The sequence below is a fragment of the Girardinichthys multiradiatus genome, chromosome 18 (assembly GCF_021462225.1).
Source record: "Girardinichthys multiradiatus isolate DD_20200921_A chromosome 18, DD_fGirMul_XY1, whole genome shotgun sequence".
Lineage (NCBI taxonomy): Eukaryota > Metazoa > Chordata > Actinopteri > Cyprinodontiformes > Goodeidae > Girardinichthys > Girardinichthys multiradiatus.
In genome coordinates this window covers 3,952,190-3,974,875 of record NC_061810.1, presented here as the reverse complement: position 1 = coordinate 3,974,875, position 22,686 = coordinate 3,952,190, and the positions used below count along the sequence as shown (strand labels likewise).

The 22,686-nt window shown below is 41.1% G+C and overlaps 1 protein-coding gene across 1 annotated transcript; it reads left to right on the top strand.

Moving 5' to 3' along the window:
- Positions 1–2,548: 2,548 nt before the first annotated feature.
- On the top strand, positions 2,549–18,447 carry LOC124883595 (dehydrogenase/reductase SDR family member 13-like). The gene is made up of 5 exons (XM_047390760.1): positions 2,549–2,708; positions 12,656–12,774; positions 17,263–17,386; positions 17,496–17,822; positions 17,961–18,447. The coding sequence occupies exons 1-5, from the start codon at positions 2,582–2,584 to the stop codon at positions 18,227–18,229; spliced, it is 966 nt and encodes a 321-aa protein (XP_047246716.1). The 5' UTR covers positions 2,549–2,581; the 3' UTR covers positions 18,230–18,447.
- Positions 18,448–22,686: the final 4,239 nt, after the last annotated feature.

Below are 22,686 nucleotides of genomic sequence, written 5' to 3'. Positions count from 1 at the left end.
GTTTCATGGCTAAATTGGACCAGCCTGGTAGCCAGTCTTTATTGATTGCACATTGCACCAGTAAGAGCAGAGTGTGAAGGTTCAATTAGCAGGGTAAGAGCACAGTTTTGGTCAAAATATTGAAATGCACACAACATTATGGGTGACATACCAGAGTTCAAAAGAGGACAAATTGTTGGTGCACGTCTTGCTGGCGCATCTGTGACCAAGACAGCAAGTCTTTGTGATGTATCAAGAGCGACGGTATCCAGGGTAATGTCAGCATACCACCAAGAAGGACCAACCACATCCAACAGGATTAACTGTGGACGCAAGAGGAAGCTGTCTGAAAGGGATGTTCGGGTGCTAACCCGGAATGTATCCAAAAAACATAAAACCACGGCTGCCCAAATCACGGCAGAATTAAATGTGCACCTCAACTCTCCTGTTTCCACCAGAACTGTCCGTCGGCCGCAAAAGGAGGCCCTACACCATACTAATAAATTATTGTGGTATAAAACCAGGTGTTTCAGTTTCATTGTCCAACCCCTGTATGTACCCGACTTGAAATCTGCATGATAAGGATTTAATTGGCTTTGTAAAGTGCCATGAGATGACATGTGTTGTGAATTGGTGCTATATAAATAAAACTGAATTGAACTGAATTGAAATTAATTGAATAAATATGTAGACCAACTTTTGCTGCAATTTAACCTGCAAAACTTTGCACTTTTTGCCCACTCATCTTTGGTAAATATGTCAAGCTAAGTCAGATTGGATGGAAAACATCTATAAACAACAATTTTTAAGTCTTGTCACAGATTCTGATGTTGCCAATGTGGAAGAGTGCGGCAATACAATTAAACACAAAACTCAGAGTTCTCTCTCCTCCCAGTCTCCACCGGGGAGCTTTCTTTGCTCACAGTGGACCAAAACATCTTCATCAAAATCCCCAAAATTCCCCACCTTCAGCTCTTACAGGGCGTATTTTTTTGAGATTCATAACATTGCTGTGAAACTCTTGACTAATCCGATGTATGGTTTCCACATATTCTGGTAAACTGAACTCTAATGTCAAAGCGACCTGGCAAGATTCAAGATATAATAGTAATTCTTTCCAGCTGGACTGTTTCTATCCGGCCTACATGCTCGCTTCTACAATAACAAGTTCGTTAGTCTTTCCTCACGCCAAGAACCTTTCCTTATCTAAACTCATTCCGGGATAGGCCTTGCACATTGGTCAGAGTGACTGCTTCCTTATGACCAAAACAATCTACACAGAATTCACTTTAACATTTGGTAAAAACAACAGTAACCCTTCTAATCTACCCCACTGTATATCTTACAATATTAACATTTGCAAAGTCTGCAAAAAAATCTTTTAAATCTTCCTTATGATCTTCATTTTCAGGATATTCTTACAAACACATCTGTGTGCATGTACTTTGGTCCAAAATCAGACCACTGATTGGTATGTAAATTTGCATTAAGAAAACACATCCTGAACAGCCATGTAAGACATAAGTGGTGGCATAACAATTTGTGGCCATAGTGTAACAGGCAGTTACTGGAGTGTCTGACAGCCAAAACAGCAAGAGAAGGTCACTTGACATTGAGGATGCCTTATAAAAGTATAAAACATTTGATTTCACTGATAGCAGTCAATCAATGGGTATACCAGGGCATCAACACACACACACAGGTGTTTCAAGGCCAAATCTTAGCATGAAAGCATCTTCTTCAAAACATTACAGAATCTAATGACATCTGTGCCATGTCATGCTGCACCACAACTTAAGAACAAGCAGACTACAGGGTAGACCTGACAGGCAGAGGCTGCTATTAACAACAAGGCTGCAATTGAGGTTCTGCTCTGACCGGGGGCATGGACCCATGAACATCCATGTTGACAGACATATCTAGGTACTGTAATACCACAGATGATCAATGTGTACTCATATGAAAAGAAGACTAAGCTTGTGTATGTTTAAGACAGACATATGGCCTGACATCACATTGTGTGGAGACTAGGTAACTATAGGCAGTGTTTCAAATAACCCTGTGTAAATGAAATATGGTGTCTGCCATAGGATGTTCTACTCCTAATAGAGCCCCTGAAAAAGCTTTTTTGCACATTTCTTCATTATTTTACTAGGCTTTCTATGTTGTAAACTGTGAAGCTACGACTCTGGGACTTACCCTTTCTCATCCATCCTGTCAGTGAGTCCCTGAACATAGAGAAGGAGCAGTGAGCAGGTGTGCAGTGGTGTACAGAATGTAAAGCCAGCATTTATCTATTACATAAACTCATACTTTGTTCATTTAAAGCTCTGTTTCTTGCAACTTGGCATCAGTGTTTAAAGCTTTGATCCCATCTTTCTGAAGACACAGAGCTTGTGTGCAAACTAAATTCCAAAGATATCTGTAATGATTCGACTATAGTACAGATGTGATGACATGCATGTTTTTATAGTTAAAATTTTTCAGAAAAAATTAGCATGTCATAGTTTTATTTTAGATGTCCACTAGATGACAGTAACCTATCCAACAGTCACAACATCTGGTTGAAATGTAAGAAGAAGAGACTGGGAAGACGGCCAGTATGACGCTGTTTTTTTATCTGGCCGCAGCAATTGTTTGGGTGTATGTTCTGGTTTTCTATGGTATGTTCAAAAGTACAAGATGCTTAAGTTCCGTTAGGCTGAAGGGGAAGACTGTTATTGTAACAGGTAAACAGACTCAATTGCTTTGTTCACACTAACTGTAGGGATTCGATGCAACTTCTGAAAAACAGCAAAACACTGATAAATTAATCTCTGTATCTGTCAGCTTCAGTGGAAATTTCCCATTTTCCCTTGTCGTATCTTTGCATGTTTGACCGCGGTGAAGTTAGTTTGAAGTTGGATATTCAAGCTCCGCGGAGTTAGCGGCATCTGACTCACGCTTGATCCGATTCAGGAAAAGATTTCGGCTAGCTGCTCTCTGTTGCTCCCTCTTCTGACGCGCGATGGTTCACTTTAGGGATAGTCAATAAGTTTCCGAAACAAACACTCTTGGGAAATACAAATAAATACATTCCTTGTTTTGTGACCAATTGAAACAAAAACAATCATAAATTATCCTACTAGAATGTAAGAAGGAGGCACACTAATTTTTATTTGATTTAATGCATGTTCTATTTTTTATGAATTTCTTGCATCACAAATCATGTTTTTTTTCAATAGCTTTTAGGTCACGTGACCCAGTGGTACAGAACTACTGTTAAATAACTCTATTAGACTGAATAAATGAGACACATTTCTTTTTATCTGATTTAATTGCATTTTCTATTTTTTGTCAATAGCTTTGAGGTAACTTGCCTTTCACAGAACTAATGTTAAATCATTCTACTAAACATGACAGATGAGCCACAGTCTTAAAGCAATCTAACAGATCTACAGTTTTATTTCCAACATGATTTCTTTCTAACATTATTGGACAAACTTCACACTTTGCACCTTACTTGCATGATGGACATTTCCATCCTTTCCATTGTCATTTTCTGTGCCATTTGTGTTGAGAGACTGGACATGGGGCCATCTATCAGTCATCACACTGGATCTGTTGATATCGTTGTAGATGCTGATGGCTGTGGGCAGGAAGGATCTCCTGTACAGGTCCTTCTCAAAATATTAGCATATTGTGATAAAGTTCATTATTTTCCATAATGTAATGATAAAAATTTAACATTCATATATTTTAGATTCATTGCACACTAACTGAAATATTTCAGATCTTTCATTGTCTTAATACGGATGATTGTGGCATACAGCTCATGAAAACCCAAAATTCCTATCTCACAAAATTAGCATATTTCATCCGACCAATAAAAGAAAAGTGTTTTTAATACAAAAAACGTCAACCTTCAAATAATCATGTACAGTTATGCACTCAATACTTGGTCAGGAATCCTTTTGCAGAAATGACTGCTTCAATGCGGCGTGGCATGGAGGCAATCAGCCTGTGGCACTGCTGAGGTCTTATGGAGGCCCAGGATGCTTCGATAGCGGCCTTTAGCTCATCCAGAGTGTTGGGTCTTGAGTCTCTCAACGTTCTATTCACAATATCCCACAGATTCTCTATGGGGTTCAGGTCAGGAGAGTTGGCAGGCCAATTGAGCACATTGATACCATGGTCAGTAAACCATTTACCAGTGGTTTTGGCACTGTGAGCAGGTGCCAGGTCGTGCTGAAAAATGAAATCTTCATCTCCATAAAGCTTTTCAGCAGATGGAAGCATGAAGTGCTCCAAAATCTCCTGATAGCTAGCTGCATTGACCCTGCCCTTGATAAAACACAGTGGACCAACACCAGCAGCTGACACGGCACCCCAGACCATCACTGACTGTGGGTACTTGACACTGGACTTCTGGCATTTTGGCATTTCCTTCTCCCCAGTCTTCCTCCAGACTCTGGCACCTTAATTTCCGAATGACATGCAGAATTTGCTTTCATCTGAAAAAAGTACTTTGGACCACTGAGCAACAGTCCAGTGCTGCTTCTCTGTAGCCCAGGTCAGGCGCTTCTGCCGCTGTTTCTGGTTCAAAAGTGGCTTGACCTGGGGAATGCGGCACCTGTAGCCCATTTCCTGCACACGCCTGTGCACGGTGGCTCTGGATGTTTCTACTCCAGACTCAGTCCACTGCTTCCGCAGGTCCCCCAAGGTCTGGAATCGGCCCTTCTCCACAATCTTCCTCAGGGTCCGGTCATCTCTTCCCGTTGTGCAGCGTTTTCTGCCACACTTCTTCCTTCCCACAGACTTCCCACTGAGGTGCCTTGATACAGCACTCTGGGAACAGCCTATTCGTTCAGAAATTTCTTTCTGTGTCTTACCCTCTTGCTTGAGGGTGTCAATAGTGGCCTTCTGGACAGCAGTCAGGTCGGCAGTCTTACCCATGATTGGGGTTTTGAGTGATGAACCAGGCTGGGAGTTTTAAAGGCCTCAGGAATTTTTGCAGGTGTTTAGAGTTAACTCGTTGATTCAGATGATTAGGTTCATAGCTCGTTTAGAGACCCTTTTAATGATATGCTAATTTTGTGAGATAGGAATTTTGGGTTTTTATGAGCTGTATGCCAAAATCATCCGTATTAAGACAATAAAAGACCTGAAATATTTTAGTTAGTGTGCAATGAATCTAAAATATATGAATGTTAAATTTTCATCATTACATTATGGAAAATAATTAACTTTATCACAATATGCTAATATTTTGAGAAGGACCTGTAGGTGGGGAAAAAAACCCTTGCTTTGATCGGTAAAGCCTAACGCTTTCGGCATGGCGCTAAGCTTTATGCACATAAATGACAGGCTATCAATGTATTTTCACCTGTAATCAGGGTCGGTTAAACAGAGAAGTTTACTTCCTACCATGACGAGATGAGGTTTAATCCCTAACTGCAGCATTGCATTGAGGATCAGGTAACCATCGCATTGTGCGCTATTAAGGTGAAGCCTCTGTACTTCGGCCTCCTGAAATGCAGGAGAAATGTTTGGGTGCAATTCAGTCCATAAGCGTACCATTCATCACCTTTCAACGTTTTAGCACAGACCAGAAAGGGGGTATGCACGCCGCTCTCATTGACGAGGCATTCGAAATCATAAAAAATCAGTTTATCATCAAGCTGATTAATTGCACTGCAAGGCTGAATGTAACACTTATGATCATCGCATGTAATGTCTAGGCTGGGGGGTACATTTTCACCGCAAATACTGCATTTTACATTACACACGTGTGGTTTATTCGGTTTACTGATTGGAATAACGTATATCAGTTTGCATACTTTACACAGTTTTACCAACTCACAGTCACTCATAGGTCTGTCAGCACTATTTCTGATGCGCGGTTCCCTGTGTCTGCTGAAACATGAGGAATTACGACAGATTATCTGACAGCCTGCACAGTTTACAGGATTGCTAATCTCTTGCATACATTTATATGTTCGACACACTGGACAATAACCTTCACAATGGTGTGTATTTGCATTATCATAGCTGGCGTAACAGTAATTACAAATATATCTGCACCCCATAAAACCTTTGAGATTTTTTATCCCATAGTAATGACCTTGAAATAACAGCAAAAACACAGGGTTTGAACGATCAGGGAAACTGGTCTCAAATTTACACAGAGCAGTAGAGCCCGTGGTTCTGTGAAACACTACAATTTTTCTCTTCAGAATGGTTTCAAATTTACCAATATCACTAAAAGTAACTGCTGTTTGCTCGTCGAGGCCTGCCTGATGCTGCCATCTCCTCCCCAGTTCTACAGCACGGTGATCCGTGAGCTCAGGATCAGAGACGTGTGCGAGGCTGATTGCAAAACATAACTGATTACCGGTATTGTTTATAATATACAAATGACGCATTTTCTTATTAAACAGTTCACAGTCTAACGTTCCTGCAGCTTTACGCTTAGAACCTCCTGCTGGGTCATTAACAACCTGAAGAACAAATTCCATGTTATTATCTACAGGTATATTTGCATTCGATTGTACTAAATCGTCGAGGAAGTTTTCGAAAGCAGGCAGGATCATATTTCCATCATCTGTAACAGTAAATGTGATGTGACGATTGAAATTTTCACCCACTAATTCCAGCTGCACAACGTCGTTACGTCTGGTTAACGATCTCGCAGCGTCGGCTAATTCAATGATAATACGCATGATGTCTGTATAGAATGCGGCTAAATCTGGAACGTTACTTGGACAGGGCGGCGGTATGGTAAAAGGTCTCCTTATTTCATGGTTATTAAAATGTTTACGTTCAACCACGGCTGGAGGGTTTCGTCCTATTTGATCAGAACTAACTGCTACGTCCGTATTGAAATGACCCCCGTGCTGATCTGCGGCGTGTGACGTAGAAGGATTCTGATGAGTGTCAGGTGAATCATTTTCCTCAATGCTGCTGTGTGGAGATGGTGCTCTATTTAAATCTTCAAGAGCCTGATTGATTACGTTTAAAACGTCACCGTGCCGATCTGCGGCGTGTGACTTAGAAGGATTCTGATGAGTGTCAGGTGGATCATTTTGCTCAATGCTGAGTGGATACAGTGCTCTATTTAAATCTTCAAGAGCCTGATTGATTACGTTTAAAAAGTCACCGTGCTGATCTTCATTTATTACATTTTCACTGTTAGCAGGAGATTCATTTAAAACGATGTTATCTGCTACTTCTGCATTAACGGGAATTTCGTTAAGTTCATTAACTAAATTTCTTATTTCATCCAGGGCAAGTCTGATTCGGTTATCCATTTATATGAACATAAGAAAAAAAATAAATTAATAAAACTAACCTACAGTAAAACAAAAAACAAAACACAGTGATCAGTTCAGTTTAAAATCACCTTGATGTCACCAAAATGCTTCTTTAACAGAATCTGACATGCTGCCAGAAGCGTTAACGATGAGGCCTTATTACGAAGATTCCGTGAGGCTGTAGAGACTGTCTTCCTGCGTTGTCCGTTTCTGTGGCCAATCTGTCCTACCATCAACGTTACCTCTGTAAGGAGAATGAACAAAAAATAAATAAATAAATAAAAATATGTATATATATATATATATATATTGAAATAATCACATTAAAGCTGAAAACAAAAAACAAAAAAAACAAAGGAATTCAAATTAATTCAGTATGTATGTATGAATTAAAACGTACCGTTCATTAATCCACTCACTAGCGTTGCTCTGCTTTGTAGCGCAGAGAGTCGCTGTCTTTTGGCCGGGGTTAAATATTCTGTAAAAACAGAAGACAATAAAAGTTATCTTACGTTGCGCAGCACAGCGTTCATAAATAAAACGAAAAATAGTTTTTAAAATACACAAGTTTTTTTTAAAATCTTACTCCGATTCTTTGCGGTAAAACCTCCAGATTTCACTTCTTGTTGAACTGAAACGGTGCCTCTCTGCTGAAAGCTGTCTTGATCTTTGAAAAGCGACCTTCTGGTGGGCGGATTCAATGTGGCATCTTTGGATGTATCTGTAAACAGGTATATATGACATTTTATTGAACTATGCTTAAAATACATATATTGTTTTTATTTAATTTTTATTTATTTTCTACCCTGCTGCTGCTGCTGCTGCTCGACAGCTGTGTCTTCCACAGAGCTCTCAGTCGAATCTGTAAACAGTTTTATCTGAGGTTTAAAATACATTCACTCTCAAAGAAAAATAGTTAGTTCCTAGGACTTACTTTCTGGTGGTGCCGGTAACTTATCCGGTGTGTCTTCAGGGGAAATGATGATAATTGACGGAGGAGTATTCAAAGAATCAGTTTTAATTTCTGTGTTAGAAGAAAGTTCAGATGTTGTTGGGGTTTTTTCTTGTTTGGAAATAATTCGCCTTCTCAATTTTGACTGTCGATTCCAGCCGCTGAACCCTCCAACTTGATCATTCGGGTTTACCTCTCTCATCAAATCTATAAATTGAAACATTGTCAAGGGTTAACTATAATATATATATATATATATATATATATTATTGCATTTAACATTTACTTACCATAATCTGATTGTGTCAAGATGAAATCATCAAGGTCATCAGCGGTGGTTTCTATGACAAAGAAACAAATATATATATATATATATATAAACAATATATATAAACAAAATTAGAGAACATTCACATGCATTTAATAATTTCTTAAAGATGAATACTTACTTACTTACATACTTTTAAAGATGTCATTGTACTTTTGTGAATTATTATCAGAAGTAGATTCCACAATTTCCGGGTTTCCTGAAATATTTACCGACATTTTTTCTTGTCAGTACTGGTATTTTCAATGTAACAAGTGTTATGGTTCAAAGACATTCAGCATTTGAAGACCCTGACACTGAGGTTAGCCAATGAAACAGAGCCCCCGGACAACATTTACTCACAGTATTTATACCAGAACATGACAGTGTTATCTCAACTGCAAAGACTCTATGTTTTTAAGACCAAAACCCTTTCTCGAGTTCAAAGGTGATATGGTTATCTAAGGAACAGACCTAACTGCCCTTCCTGACATCGCCCCTAACAGTTGGATATAGTATAACTGTAACCCCCCCTGAATAACCTTTTACTCTAAGATGAAAAAGTAAATGTTTTAGAAAAGCTACAGGTAACTAAAATTATCATTCCTTTTTCCTAAAATGGAGTCTCTCATGATTCAAAAACAAACACATCATTGCTAGTCAATTTGTAACTTGGAAACAGTATACTGAAGTTCTTTTTTTTTTTTTCTGTTAATCTCATATTCGTCTTACCTCTTTCAGCTGCTTTTCCAGTTCAAAGGTGATATGGTTATCTAAGGAACAGACCTAACTGCCCTTCCTGACATCGCCCCTAACAGTTGGATATAGTATAACTGTAACCCCCCCCGAATAACCATTTACTCTAAGATGAAAAAGTAAATGTTTTAGAAAAGCTACAGGTAACTAAAATTATCATTCCTTTTTCCTAAAATGGAGTCTCTCATGATTCAAAAACAAACACATCATTGCTAGTCAATTTGTAACTTGGAAACAGTATACTGAAGTTCTTTTTTTTTTTTTTTTTCTGTTAATCTCATATTCGTCTTACCTCTTTCAGCTGCTTTTCCAGTATGTTGACGCAGAAGCTGAAGGTTTTTTCTCGTTCCATCGATGTAGTGAAGCACAATCTTTTAATTTACTTTTTAGGTCTTTTCTATTTTGAACTGATTTAGACTGGCTCATATATTCAACAAAATAGGTCCTGCTGTAAAAGCAAAATGAACTTACAATTTCTGTCAGGTTACACAGTTCATTTTATTAGGATTTCATGTGATAGGTCAACATTAAGTTGATTATACCTTTAAAACATAAAAGGATGCATGTTTTTTTGTTTGTTTTTAGATGTATTAACGCCTGAAAAAACATACAGATTATTAATAACACCCTTAAACACACCCCTGTGTGTTTTAATTGGCTCATTTAAGGCCTTCCCCGTAACACCCTTAAACACACCCCTGTGTTTTAATTGAATCATTTAAGGTATCGCCCCTAATGACGACAAGCAATCAGCATCCACTGTTATGCCCCCTTGGACACACCACCTGCTTGACCACGTGACCTCCTGCCCACATGGCACCCACATGGCGCCAACCGGAAATCCCACCCTCACCGGAAGTCCCACCCACCTGTCAAAAAGTTTGATGAAAGGGTGTACTTAAATTCTCTCCTACCAGGGGCATTTAGGTCCCAGACAACATAGCCTCTAGGATCATTTGAGCACTCAAACCCCTCCACCACGTTAAGGTGGCGGTTCAAGGAGGGGCATTAAACATGCTTGTAATATTCTGCATAAGCAACATAATAATTTATAAATATTTAAAGAGGCTAAAACTGTCTTTGCCAGCAAATCTGAACATTTGTTGATATCAGTTTTAAAATGATGAAGCAAATGTTGACAAATAAGTGAAATATGAACTTATAAAATACAATCACACACACCTCTCCTGTCAACTGCTGATGTAGACAAAAGGAGCATTGCTCTGAATGATGGACAAACATGCTTTGACCTTTTGATTTGTGAAGGGACAATCAGATATACCAAGAGACTGGTTCATGCATTGAGCACAAGACTTATACAGTAAAGCTGGACAGTTTCAAAAAAGCAGGTGTGATCTGCTAAAATGAATGTTTTGCATTTGACTATAGCTTGTAAGCTTTGAGAATTACCTTGCAACCGATTACGGTTTGTATTATAATCCTATGTTTAATCACAACGATCAATTGTGATTACAAAAATTCTTAAATAAGAAGTGTGTCTCATCTATTCCATCTAGTAGAATCATTTCACATTAGTTTTGTATCATTGGGTCATGTGACCTAAAAGCTATTGAAAAAAATCATGATTTGTGATGAAAGAAATGTATAAAAAATAGAAAATGCATTAAAATCAGATAAAAAAGAGTCTGCTTTATCTATCCAGTATAGTAGAACAATTTCAGACAGATTTTGTGTTTGTGGGCCACATGACCTGGAAGCTATTGAAGAAAAATGCTACTTTTTGACCAAAACAAATTCCTAAAAATATAAAAAGGCTTAAAATGGAATAAAAATGAGTGTGCCTCATTGATGTAATCCAGTAGCATGATTTGCCATTGTTTTTGTTTCAATTGGTCACAAGACAAGGAATTTATTTTTTTTTATTTCCCAAGAGTGTGTGGTTCGGAAACTTATTGACTATCCCTAAAGTGAACCATAGCGCGTCAGAAGAGGGAGCAACAGAGAGCAGCTAGCCGAAATCTGAGTTCCTGAATCGGATCAAGCGTGAGTTAGATGCCGCTAACTCCGCGGAGCTTTAATATCCAACTTCAAACTACCTTCACCGCGGTACATGTTTGGTTGTTTCGTACCCGAAAAAGTACAATAAAACAGTGCAGTCTAGTGCAGGAAGTTTCGTATCCGCTTTGACAACCGATTAAACGTAATCTTCCATATTCTACCCATAGTCTACTCTAGGGAGTGTTGTGTAATTCCAGTAAATTTGTACCTAGAGTGGGTGACTTGGGTGTATGATTTAATCAAGGGTGATAATCTTTCATATTGTATAAGGAGTAGACTGGTTCAAACAGGGAAATGGAGTGAGCACAGTGTTTTTAGAGAATAGCAAGTTATATTATAATTCAATGTTATGTGCGAATTTAAGCTTTTTAACATTTATCTTCACAATTTAACCAAAACGATATGATCAAAAAAGGTCCTCTGTGATGTTGAACTGGCAGATTGGAGCTCTTTATTTTCATCAGTGATACTACATATTTTGAGGCTCATTTTTCTTCAAACTTTAGGTTAGTTGTCAATAATAATAAAATTCAAAAATTATATTTTTAGATGTAATTTGACTGAGATGGGTGAAAATCAAGGTAGAGTTTGATTACCGTACTTTAAAAGTATCATTTTTATGATGTAGGAAATGAGGAACATAGAACCAGAGATGAGAAATACAGAATGTGTAACTCTGTTTACCATAATAAAAAAACAGAAAATGTTGGAATAATTCAATAAAGTAAATTACCAAGTTTTTTGTTGTCCTAAACCTAAGCTCCAAACAATTATAAAAAAAACAAACAAGTAAAGGCATTGTTCACAATTGTAGCTTTCACATAAAAAACAGAGCCTATAGCCCAAGCATTGTTACAACATACATCTATGTTATTTTACTATGAAATTGCTTAAATTGATCAGTTTATATTACAGTTTCACTAATTCTGGGCTGGACTAAGTCCTGAATGTGCTTTCACATGTTACAAAGCAATTCACCAAGATCACGGGCACCAAGAGATTTCAGTGCAAACTGCTGCATTATGGGGTGTGGCTTAAACTGTGACAGCCTCCGTTACCCATGGCAATTTCTCCAGGGCTAAGCTCTGTCTTCTCATGCCCCCTGTCTAAATGCATTCAGTGCTTTATTTTTCTATTTTTGTCATTTAATGCTTTAAATACAAGCAACCCTGTTCAGTACAACCCTCAGTATTGCTTGCTTGAATTCGAGGGTCTGTATTATGTTTACAACATATCTTTTAGAGATAAAATTTAAATATTTTTCAAACCCCTATACTAATACTTGTTGAAGCATCTTTTTAAGTTTAACATCATTTATTATGGGCCCTTGTGGATTGGTTTACTGCCTAGGAAGCAACACAGGCATTGGCAAAAGCACAGCACTAGAACTGGCAAAGAGAGGAGGTAGAGTGATCCTGGCCTGTCGCAACAAGGACAAGGGTGAGGCTGCAGCTTTTGACATCCGCAAAGTAAGTACTAAAATACCCAAACAGCTCTACGCAAAGAGCACTGACAACTCAGAAACCAGTAATCCAAAACGAAAACAATTTCTTGTCTTTCTGCTTATCAGAAAATTTCACGCCAGGGCTTTTGTTTGACAAATGAAAGATATCGGCTGCGTTCAAACTTCTGAACTGAAAATCTCACTTTACAGGTGAAACATTTAGAGTTTCACATTCATACCAGAAACCTCAGCTCCATTAGAGATGGTGTTTTAAAATGATGGCATGAGGTTAATAGAATATTTTTGTGAAAAGCCTTCATCCTAACCGTGTGGACACAAAATAAGAAACAGTAGGCCTTGTTAACATGAATATGATACATTACAGTTCACGTCAGTATTTATTATCCAGAATATCAGTTAGGATCTATTGGAGTTATCCATTTTGGTCGCACATTTTGACATGCGCAGCTCTGACGTCACCCGGGACTGTAAAACCCGCAGGAAATAAAGTTTCGTGTCCATTTCCCGCTTGTCTCACGGGATGACGCAACGGAGGCTCATACCTGGAGAGACAAAAGCTCGCAGGCAAACATTTCCTACACAAGGCCATTCCCGGAAGAGCTTGAAAGCTGGAAATCTGTCTGATACAAGAAAGTCAGAAGATTCATATACCGATTGAAGACCACGCCGACAACCGGCACAGGTGAAAACCCCACAGAGGTTTTATTTCCAAGGAGATGAGTTCCCTCCTTGTTGATTCAGTCGACTAACGGTTCTTCATATTTTCCCCTCCCGGACGGATGCAAAGCTTTTTTTCTGGAGGTAATCACGGACTGTGACACCCCCCCCCCCCCCCCCCCCCGCCCCCCCCCCCCCCCTTGTTTTTCTTCAGACCTGACCCATTGTCAATCAGAGAAGAGACGAAATCAACATCAAAGTAATTTCGTTCTTTTCATATTAAACCAGATAGGTGCATTTAGAGGTCTGGGCAGGATGAGGTAGAGTTAAGGTGATCTAGGATCACCAGTAGTTAATCTAAGGTATTAAATTGTTGCATGCAATACTGATTAAGGTGTTTTATGCTGAGCTGTGTTTTGATTTGCTGCGCAAGCGCTGCTGAATCATGCATGTTCATGTTTTGTCCGGTTGATCCCAAATCAGCCAGGAGTTAGAAGTTGGACTCTTAAAAGTTTTCATTCAAAGCAACCTCGTGGTCTGACCATTCTTTTGTTACAGTTTTATTGTTGGAGTTTTCCCACTGAGTTCCCGCCTCAAAGTTTTATGACTCTTTGTTCGAGATTTGGGGCAATTCAGCTGCTAGTGGCTAAAAGGGGTGTGGTCCCACCGTTTTAGCAGCTGATCGCTGCAATCGAGACATCAGCACACCAGGAGGACTTCTCTTTCCATTTAACACAAATTACACATTTTGTCCATAAAACTGCTGGTTTGATTTTCTCGTACTCGTACTCGTCGTCTTCCGGTCAACAGAGACACCCAGACGTCCCTCTCTCCAGACACCTCCTCCAGTTACTCCAGGGGGAGCCCAAGGCGTTCCCAGGCCAGCCGAGAGACATAGTCCCTCCAGCGTGTCCTGGGCCGTCCCCTGGGCCTCCTCCCGGTGGGACGTGCCTGGAACACCTCCCAAGGAAGGCGTCCAGGAGGCATCCGGTATAGATGCCCGAGCCACCTCAACTGGCTCCTCTCGATGTGGAGGAGCAGCGGCTCTACTCCGAGCCCCTCCCGGATGGCCGAGCTCCTCACCCTATCTCTAAGGGAGTGCCCGGCCACCCTACGGAGGAAGCTCATTTCAGCCGCTTGTATCCGGGATCTCGTCCTTTCGGTCATGACCCAAAGTTCATGGCCATAAGTGAGGGTAGGAACGTACACCGACCAGTAAATTGAGAGCTTTGCTTTTCGGCTCAGCTCTCTCTTCACCACAACGGACCGGCACAGCGCCCCCATTACTGTGGCAGCCGCACCGATCCGTCTGTCGATCTCCCACTCCATTCTTCCCTCACTCGTGAATAAGACCCCGAGATACTTAAACTCCTCCACTTGAGGCAGGAACTCCCCTCCAACCTGAAGAGGACAAGCCACCCTTTTCCGGTCGAGTACCATGGCCTCGGACTTGGAGGAGCTGATCCTCATCCCAGCCGCTTCACACTCGGCTGCGAACCGCCACAGCGCATGCTGTAGGTCTTGGCTAGAGGGGGCCTGCAGGACCACGTCATCTGCAAAAAGAAGAGACGAAATCCACTGGTCCCCAAACCCGACCCCCTCCGGCCCTTGGCTGCGTCTAGAAATCCTGTCCATAAAAGTTATGAACAGGACCGGTGACAAAGGGCAGCCTTGCCGGAGTCCAACATGCACCGGGAACAGATCCGACTTAGTGCCGGCAATGCGGACCAAACTCCTGCTCCGCTCGTACAGGGACCGGATGGCCCCTAGTAAAGGGCCCCCGATTCCATACTCCTGGAGCACCCCCCACAGGGCATCACGAGGGACACAGTCGAATGCCTTCTCCAGGTCCACAAAACACATGTGAACCGGTTGGGCAAACTCCCATGAACCCTCGAGCACCCTGTAGAGGGTATAGAGCTGGTCCAGTGTTCCACGGCCGGGACGAAAACCACACTGCTCCTCCTGAAGCCGAGGTTCGACTATCGGTCGGACTCTCCTCTCCAATACCCTGGCGTAGGCCTTACCAGGGAGGCTGAGGAGTGTGATCCCCTGTAGTTGGAACACACACTCCGGTCCCCCTTCTTATGAAGGGGGACCACCACCCCAGTCTGCCAGTCCAGAGGCACTGTCCCCGACCGCCACGCAATGTTGAAGAGACGTGTCAACCATGACAGCCCTAGAACATCCAGAGACTTGAGGTACTCAGGGCGGATCTCATCCACCCCCGAAGCCCTGCCACCGCTGAGCTTTTTAACCACCTCGGTGACTTCAGCCTGGGTGATGAAAGAGTCCGACCCCGAGTCCCCAGCCTCTGTTTCCCCCACGGAATGCGTGATGGCAGGATTGAGGAGATCCTCGAAGTACTCCTTCCACCGCCCGATAATGTCCTCAGTCGAGGTCAGCAGTCCCCCGCCCCCACTATAAACAGTGTTGGCGAAGCACTGCTCTCCCCTCCTGAGGCGACGGACGGTTTGCCAGAATCGCTTCGAGGTCAACCAGTAGTCCTTCTCCATGGCCTCACCAAACTCCTCCCAGGCCCGTGTTTTTGCCTCTGCCACAGCCCGGGCCGCAGCACGCTTGGCCTCACGGTACCCGTCAGACGCCTCAGGAGTCCCACAAGCCAACCACAGCCGATAGGACTCCTTCTTCAGCTTAACAGCATCCCTTACTGCCGGTGTCCACCACCGGGTTCTGGGATTTCCGCCGCGACAGGCACCGCAGACCTTACGGCCACAGCTACGGGCAGCAGCATCGACAATAGATGCGGAGAACATGGTCCACTCGGACTCTATGTCTCCAACATCCCCCGGGATCTGGTCGAAGCTCTCCCGGAGGTGGGAGTTCAATACATCCCTGGCCGAGGGCTCCGCTGGGAACGTCTGGTTTGATTTTCATAGACACTAAATGCATATATATTTTTTATTTTATTATTATTGTTAGGTAATCATTTTAATCCCCTTTGTGTAGAAGGGTGCTTGTTAGTTAGGTGGAGGTTCTTGGACCAGAATAATGGTATATCAGAATTTTTTGGCTTCAATAAATCTTCATATATATAATTAAGAGAATTGTTTGTGTTTATTTTGTGCAAGAGTCTGTCAAAACAAGGTCGAAGTTGCCCCACCTTCGGTGAAGCGGTTGAATAAACAGTGACATTTTTTGGTTTTGGTTAATAATTTATCAATTATTAATGATGAATAGCTAATTGTAATTATTAAAGAGCTTTGAGCCCATAATCACAACACTAGAGGACATCTCTGATTTCTATTCGTAAGTAATGATTTTTGGTTACAAAATTAATTTTTTTCAAATGATGATCGTAAATTATAATTTTTGATAAATACTAATTAATTAATAATCATAATTCTTAAAGATCTGAGTATTATGATTATCCCAATACTGATAATAATTTCATCAATAAATATTGGGTAAGTCTGACTCCTTACATAAAGTCACAAGCTTTGTAATCCGCCTGAGGTCTTGGAGTAGAACCACTGCTCCTCCATGAGGACAGGAGTAAGCTGGGGTGGTTCAGTGACCTGATCAGAGTACATCTGTATTTTTTTTTGTCAGGGAATACTCCAGCTCACTTTGGGATCAGCCAAAGTGAGCTGGAGCTTTATGACTTTTTCAAAGTCATAAAGATAAAGTGACAGAAATGGGAGCAATCTGTGGTTTATCAGCCGTAGCAGAAAAACAAATAACAGAAAAAATGTAAAAAAAAAAAAAAAAAACGTATTGAAATATAAACTTTAAAGCAGTCTTATTTTCTTCTTTCAGCTTATATTTCTAGATCTGTCTAACACAGCTTACCTTCTCATGCCTTGTGCTTCAGGAGAGTGGGAATAACCAAGTGGTATTCATGCAGCTGGATCTGGCCAATTTGAAATCTGTTTGCAGTTTTGCTGAAACCTTTCTTAACACTGAACCCAGATTGGACATTCTTGTCAACAATGCAGGTGAGGCTATCACCAACCAGTTAAATCCCTATTAGTACGATTTACTGAGTTTGTTACATAAAAAACCCAAAAAGAAAAAAAATATTCCATGAATCATACTGTGTTTCAGGTGTAATAGGTCCTGGATGTACTGAGGATGGTTTTGGCCTGGCCTTTGGGGTAAACCACTTGGGCCACTTCCTCCTGACCAACCTTCTTCTGGAGCGACTCAGGCAATGTGGTCCCAGTCGAGTGCTCACTGTGTCTGCAATCCTACACTGCTTCGGGAACATAGACTTCCATCTGCTGGCGTCACAGAAAGATGTAGTGCCCAGCCAGTCTACCTGGCACAACTTTCAGGGTTACTGTAACAGCAAACTCTGTAATGTTCTCTTCACCAGGGAGTTGGCCAACCGGCTGGAAGGCACTGAGGTCACTTGCTACACCCTGCACCCGGGTAAGTGCCTACACCTCCTGCTGCTTCTGTAAAAGCTCAAAGTACGTTTATGATGATCTTTCAGTCATTGCATTATTAATATGTCCAGTAAACCAGATTAGACTTGAGGTGTTTTTGGATAATCTCTGTTCCCTGCAGGAGTAATCCACACAGAACTGTGCTGTAATATGAGCCAGTGGCTGCGGCTCCTCATCATGCCCTTAGCCAAGTTGTTCTTCCTGGACCCTAAGGGAGGATCTCAGACCATGCTGTACTGCGCTCTCCAGGAGGGCATTGAGCCACTCAGCGGGCGTTATTTTTCAAACTGTGCACTGCGACATGTTGGAGCCAAGGGCCGAGATGATGGTTTGGCAAAGAAGCTATGGGAAGTAAGTGAAAAGTTAACGGGCTTGTCACAACATGCCTAATCCTGAAGCACCAGAGACTGTGCATATAAGTTGTCTCCTTATGACGTCCAGAGTGCGTCTTCATTTTCCTATACTTCTTTCATATGCTTTAGTAAAGTTGAGGATCCCTTGAATGTTTTCTATATATCTGTCTTCTGATATCCTGTATGATGTCTGCAGAGTTTGTCACTGAACAGAAATTAAAGAGATCCTATGAAGGATGCTGCAGTAAAACTGAATTTCAAGAGTTGGCTTATGATTAAAAAGCAAGACCCTGTGTGTTCTGGAACAGCAATGATTATAGATCCTACAGAGACCTTCAGATGAATCACGACAACCATCAGAAGATGGAGATGAACTCCGCGTGTTAAGTTTGTGTGAAAATTCACATAAAAAAACCATTACATTAAGTATATGCCATTGTTATACTGAGGGTATTTTAAAATTTACTGTTGTCACTATTTTTTAATTATTGTTTACACAGCAGTTTATTCCAGGGGACTGGCATGAGCACACAAGGGCAGTGGTGTAAAACTACACCATCACAAGGTCTGTTCGTGCTGCTTCTTGCCTGTTGTTAGGAATAACCTTGTTTACTATTTACTTACAGAGCTTTACACATGAGCTTTTACACACAGACCATAATGATAAAGTATGAATTCTAATGTTTTCACTTTTGTTAGGATAGGATAAGAATCCTCACTGACGCACATTATAAGGACAGATGACCTACAGTTTGACATAAAGTTAGTGCATTGAGTTGATTATGGAATGCTTTGCAACCGGGTTGATTAGAATGCTGCAGCCACACTTAGATTCATGGTTGGACACCTGCTATTACAGACTCTTATCAGATGGATGCCAGAATGGTGACACATAGTCTACTGATAAACATTGAGGGAGTGCACATCCCATGGACGGAGTACCAGACATAAAACCCATGTGTGTGACCTTCTTTCGGGGGTGTTTTGTCACTTCAATCACTGAGCGGGTTAAGGACAGGAGCCTCAGCGCTGATTTCTGTAACCATTCCTCTGCATTATTTAGAATAAAAGTGTTGAGAGTATAGAACAGTTTGAGAGTCATTCATTTTAATTTATTTTATTTTAAGTTTTAAAATTTTAAGACACGAATAAACAAACATACAACACCCAGATGCACATTGCAATAGATTGAACATTGCAGTTAATGCACGCTCAGAGCCTATATATGTATACACATTCATACACAGACAGGCGTATACACACCCTAAAAAGATGGCGGAGGGGTGAGTCTATGGGATTCATCCGTTCAGTTTAGTCTGGCCTGTGCAAAGTGTTCTAGGAAGGGATTCCAGCAGCGCTGAAAGCCATCTTTAGAGCCTCTGCGAAGACTTTCCATTTGTATGATGGACATCATATCAGTCCCCCATAGATGGAAGGATGGAGAAACCGAAGACTTCCAGTTTCTTAGGGTTAATCTCTTGGCGACAATCAGTCCTAATTCCAGTGGCTGCCGCATTATAGCAGGTGCTGACCCCGACGTCTGAGGGCATCCAAAGATTATAAGTCCTGGTTCGGGTTGTAAAGGGGTCTTATACGCCTTGGTCTTATGCGCCTTGGAGTACCAATATTTTCGACCAAAGGCCAAGTACTGAAGGGCAAGACCAAAAAGCAAGAGAGAGCGTATCTTCCGACATATTACACCTATCACAGATTGGAAAGACAGAGGGGTAAATTGTGTGCAACCTGACCTTAGAGTAGTGTAACCGGTGAGTGATTTTAAATTGTATCAATTGAAGCCTGCTATTTACTGAACACGAATGGACTTTGGAAAGGCACCTCTCCCACAAAGGGTCTGAGATTGTCAGCCCCAACTTTCAGGGGACTTCCTAGAATGTCATAAATGCCATGCTCCATCGAAAGAGTGTCAAAAGTTCTCAGTCTTTGACCTAATGTAGTGCCTGACCTGTAGACATCAAAATAAATGTGAATGGGGCAGATTGTATTTACCTTTCAATTAGCTGAATGATGCGGGCTTCTTGTCTATATACATATCCTTAATTGACACCAACCCCCTTTCCCTCCAATCATAATAGACTTTTTCCTGCCACGGAGGCAAGAAACTGTGATTAAAACAGATCGGCGTTTGTACTGATGTATTTGGTAGAGCGAGGGGGCTCCTAATCTGATTCAGGATTCTTACTTGGTGTTTTAACACAAAACTCAAATTCCTATAGGCTTCTGGTTTTTCAAGGTTGGCAAATGTTAGTTAGAAAGCTGATAAATACAGACAAGTGTTAAATAAGACACAAGGTGAACCAAGTAAGTTTGACTTGCAAGGGAGAGACAGTCCTCTGCCAGAACAACGACTTCCTTCTCACAAAGGGAAAATCCTTGCACCAGCCTTTTATTTACAACTCACATTCCTACAAGTAAAAAGCGGGAATTGGTTCAGCCAATTCTTACAGAGATTTCAACTTAGAAGAGTAGTCATTCCCATATATGGTATAAGCTTGTTGTGTCCAGGGATTGATCCACTCCAGACCACATTCCTTAACCTTCCACAAACACTTTTTCACACTAAAAAACAATCACAGGAATCATCTTAACTAGAGTAGAACTTCAAACATAAACCTGGTTTAAACTAAACAAAGATAATTTTGATACATTTTTCCAACAGCAAACAACATAGCTAGTAATGAGGAATTATTCACCAAATTAGAATTCTTCTTGAGCCACAGAGGAGTTTTAACCATTGGGTTTTACAGGAACACCTGCCGCCAGAACATTAATGCTCTGATGTTGGCAGCCCAGTAATAATGTTTGTCTTCCCCTGGCCTCTGTAAGTGCAGTCTAGAAATCCTAGCATTTTTCCCATTCCATATATAGGACTGTATAATCGAGTCCGCAACTTTAAAAAAGGCTGCAGTAAGATAAATGGGAAGATTTTGACATTAGTAAAGAAACCTAGGAAGGGAGATTATTTTAACTGAATTGATGCATCCAATCATTGACGGGGGCAAAGTTTTCCAGCACTCAATGTTTTGCTTTAGTCCTGATATGAACTCTGCGAAGTTGAGTTTGAATATCAATTTTGGACCTTTGGGTATAGTCAGCCCTTGATAGGTAAGATGGCTCTCAACTACCTTGAATGGCACTTTTTGTAAAAATCCAGACGCATAGGTACTCGAGAGAAGCCTGAACTCACTTTTTGACCAATTAATACTACATCCGGATATTTTACTGAAAGATGTAATCAAGCTGAGGAGGAAGGGGACAGATTTTACCGTTTCATGTAGATACAGTATTACATTGTTGGCGTATAAGTTAATGAGCGTTTTGACACCACCGACTCGTAGCCCCTCAATATGTGGTGCTCTCCTATGGCCACAGCCAGCAGCTCCAGCCCAATGGCAAAAAGCGCTGGTGACAGATGGCAACCCTGTTGTACTGAGCGCTGTAAGCAAAATGGGGCTGACCGGTCATTATTTGTCATGACAGAGCACACTGGTTCTTGATATATCAGTTTCACCCAGGAAATGAAAGTCTCACCAAAACTGAACCTGCGCAAAGACTCAAACATATAAGGCCACTCCACCTGGTCAAAAGCTTTATGTGAATCAAGGGCCAAAATTGAGGCTCCATTGGCGTTTTTATGATCATGGTATATGGAGTTAAGTAATCGTCTTACATTAGAAAATGACAGTCTGCCGGGAATGAACCCTGTCTGAAAAGGATGGATGATAGATGCTAAACATTTATTCAGTCTGGTGGCCAGAATTTTTGAGATTATCTTGCGATCGAAATGTTGTAGTGCAATTGGCCTAAAATTAGCCGGATCAGTTTCATCCCTCCCCTTTTTCGGAAAGAGAGAGATGTTAGCTTCATAAAGAGTTTTGGGCAGTTCCATCCTTTTTTGAGGCAGACATCATCCTAAACAAGAGTGGTGCTAGAATGTCACAACATTTTTTGAGAAATCTGAGCCAGAGCCGTCAGAACCAGCAGCTTTGCCAGATGAAAGGGACCCTATTGTGTGCTTGACCTCTTGAAGCGTTAAATCATACTCGATGTAGACCCTTTCAGGTTTATTCAATTTAGGCAGCAGAAGTGTTTCAAAAAATAATTAAAATTAGATTGAGTCGCATTATTCTCAGAGGAGTATAGCTTGGCGTAAAACTCTCTGAATCTGCGATTTATGTTGGCAGGGTTGGTTAAGAGGGTGCCAGTTTTAGATTTGATGCTATAGATTGATCTTGCAGCTTGGGCGCCCTTGAGTTATTGTGCTAGCAACTTTCCAGGCTTATCTCCAAGCTCAAAATTCTTTTGTGGTAATTCCCCAAGCAAGTTACTAACCTGGCCGCTCGCAATTCCATTGTATTGTTACAGAATTTCCCTGTAGTCGTCAGGTGATTTGGTGTTTTGATATTTCCTTTCCAGATTGGAGTGAGCACTATTGATTTCATATAGGCATTTCCCTTTTTCTTTTTTACGGGCCAA

Coding starts and splice junctions, on each gene's coding strand:
- LOC124883595 (XM_047390760.1), top strand. CDS start 2,582: ATGACGCTGTTTTTTTATCTGGCCGCAGCAATTGTTTGGGTGTATGTT. Junction 12,775..17,262: donor CAGCTTTTGACATCCGCAAA/GTAAGTACTAAA, acceptor CTTGTGCTTCAG/GAGAGTGGGAATAACCAAGT. Junction 17,823..17,960: donor TTGCTACACCCTGCACCCGG/GTAAGTGCCTAC, acceptor TGTTCCCTGCAG/GAGTAATCCACACAGAACTG.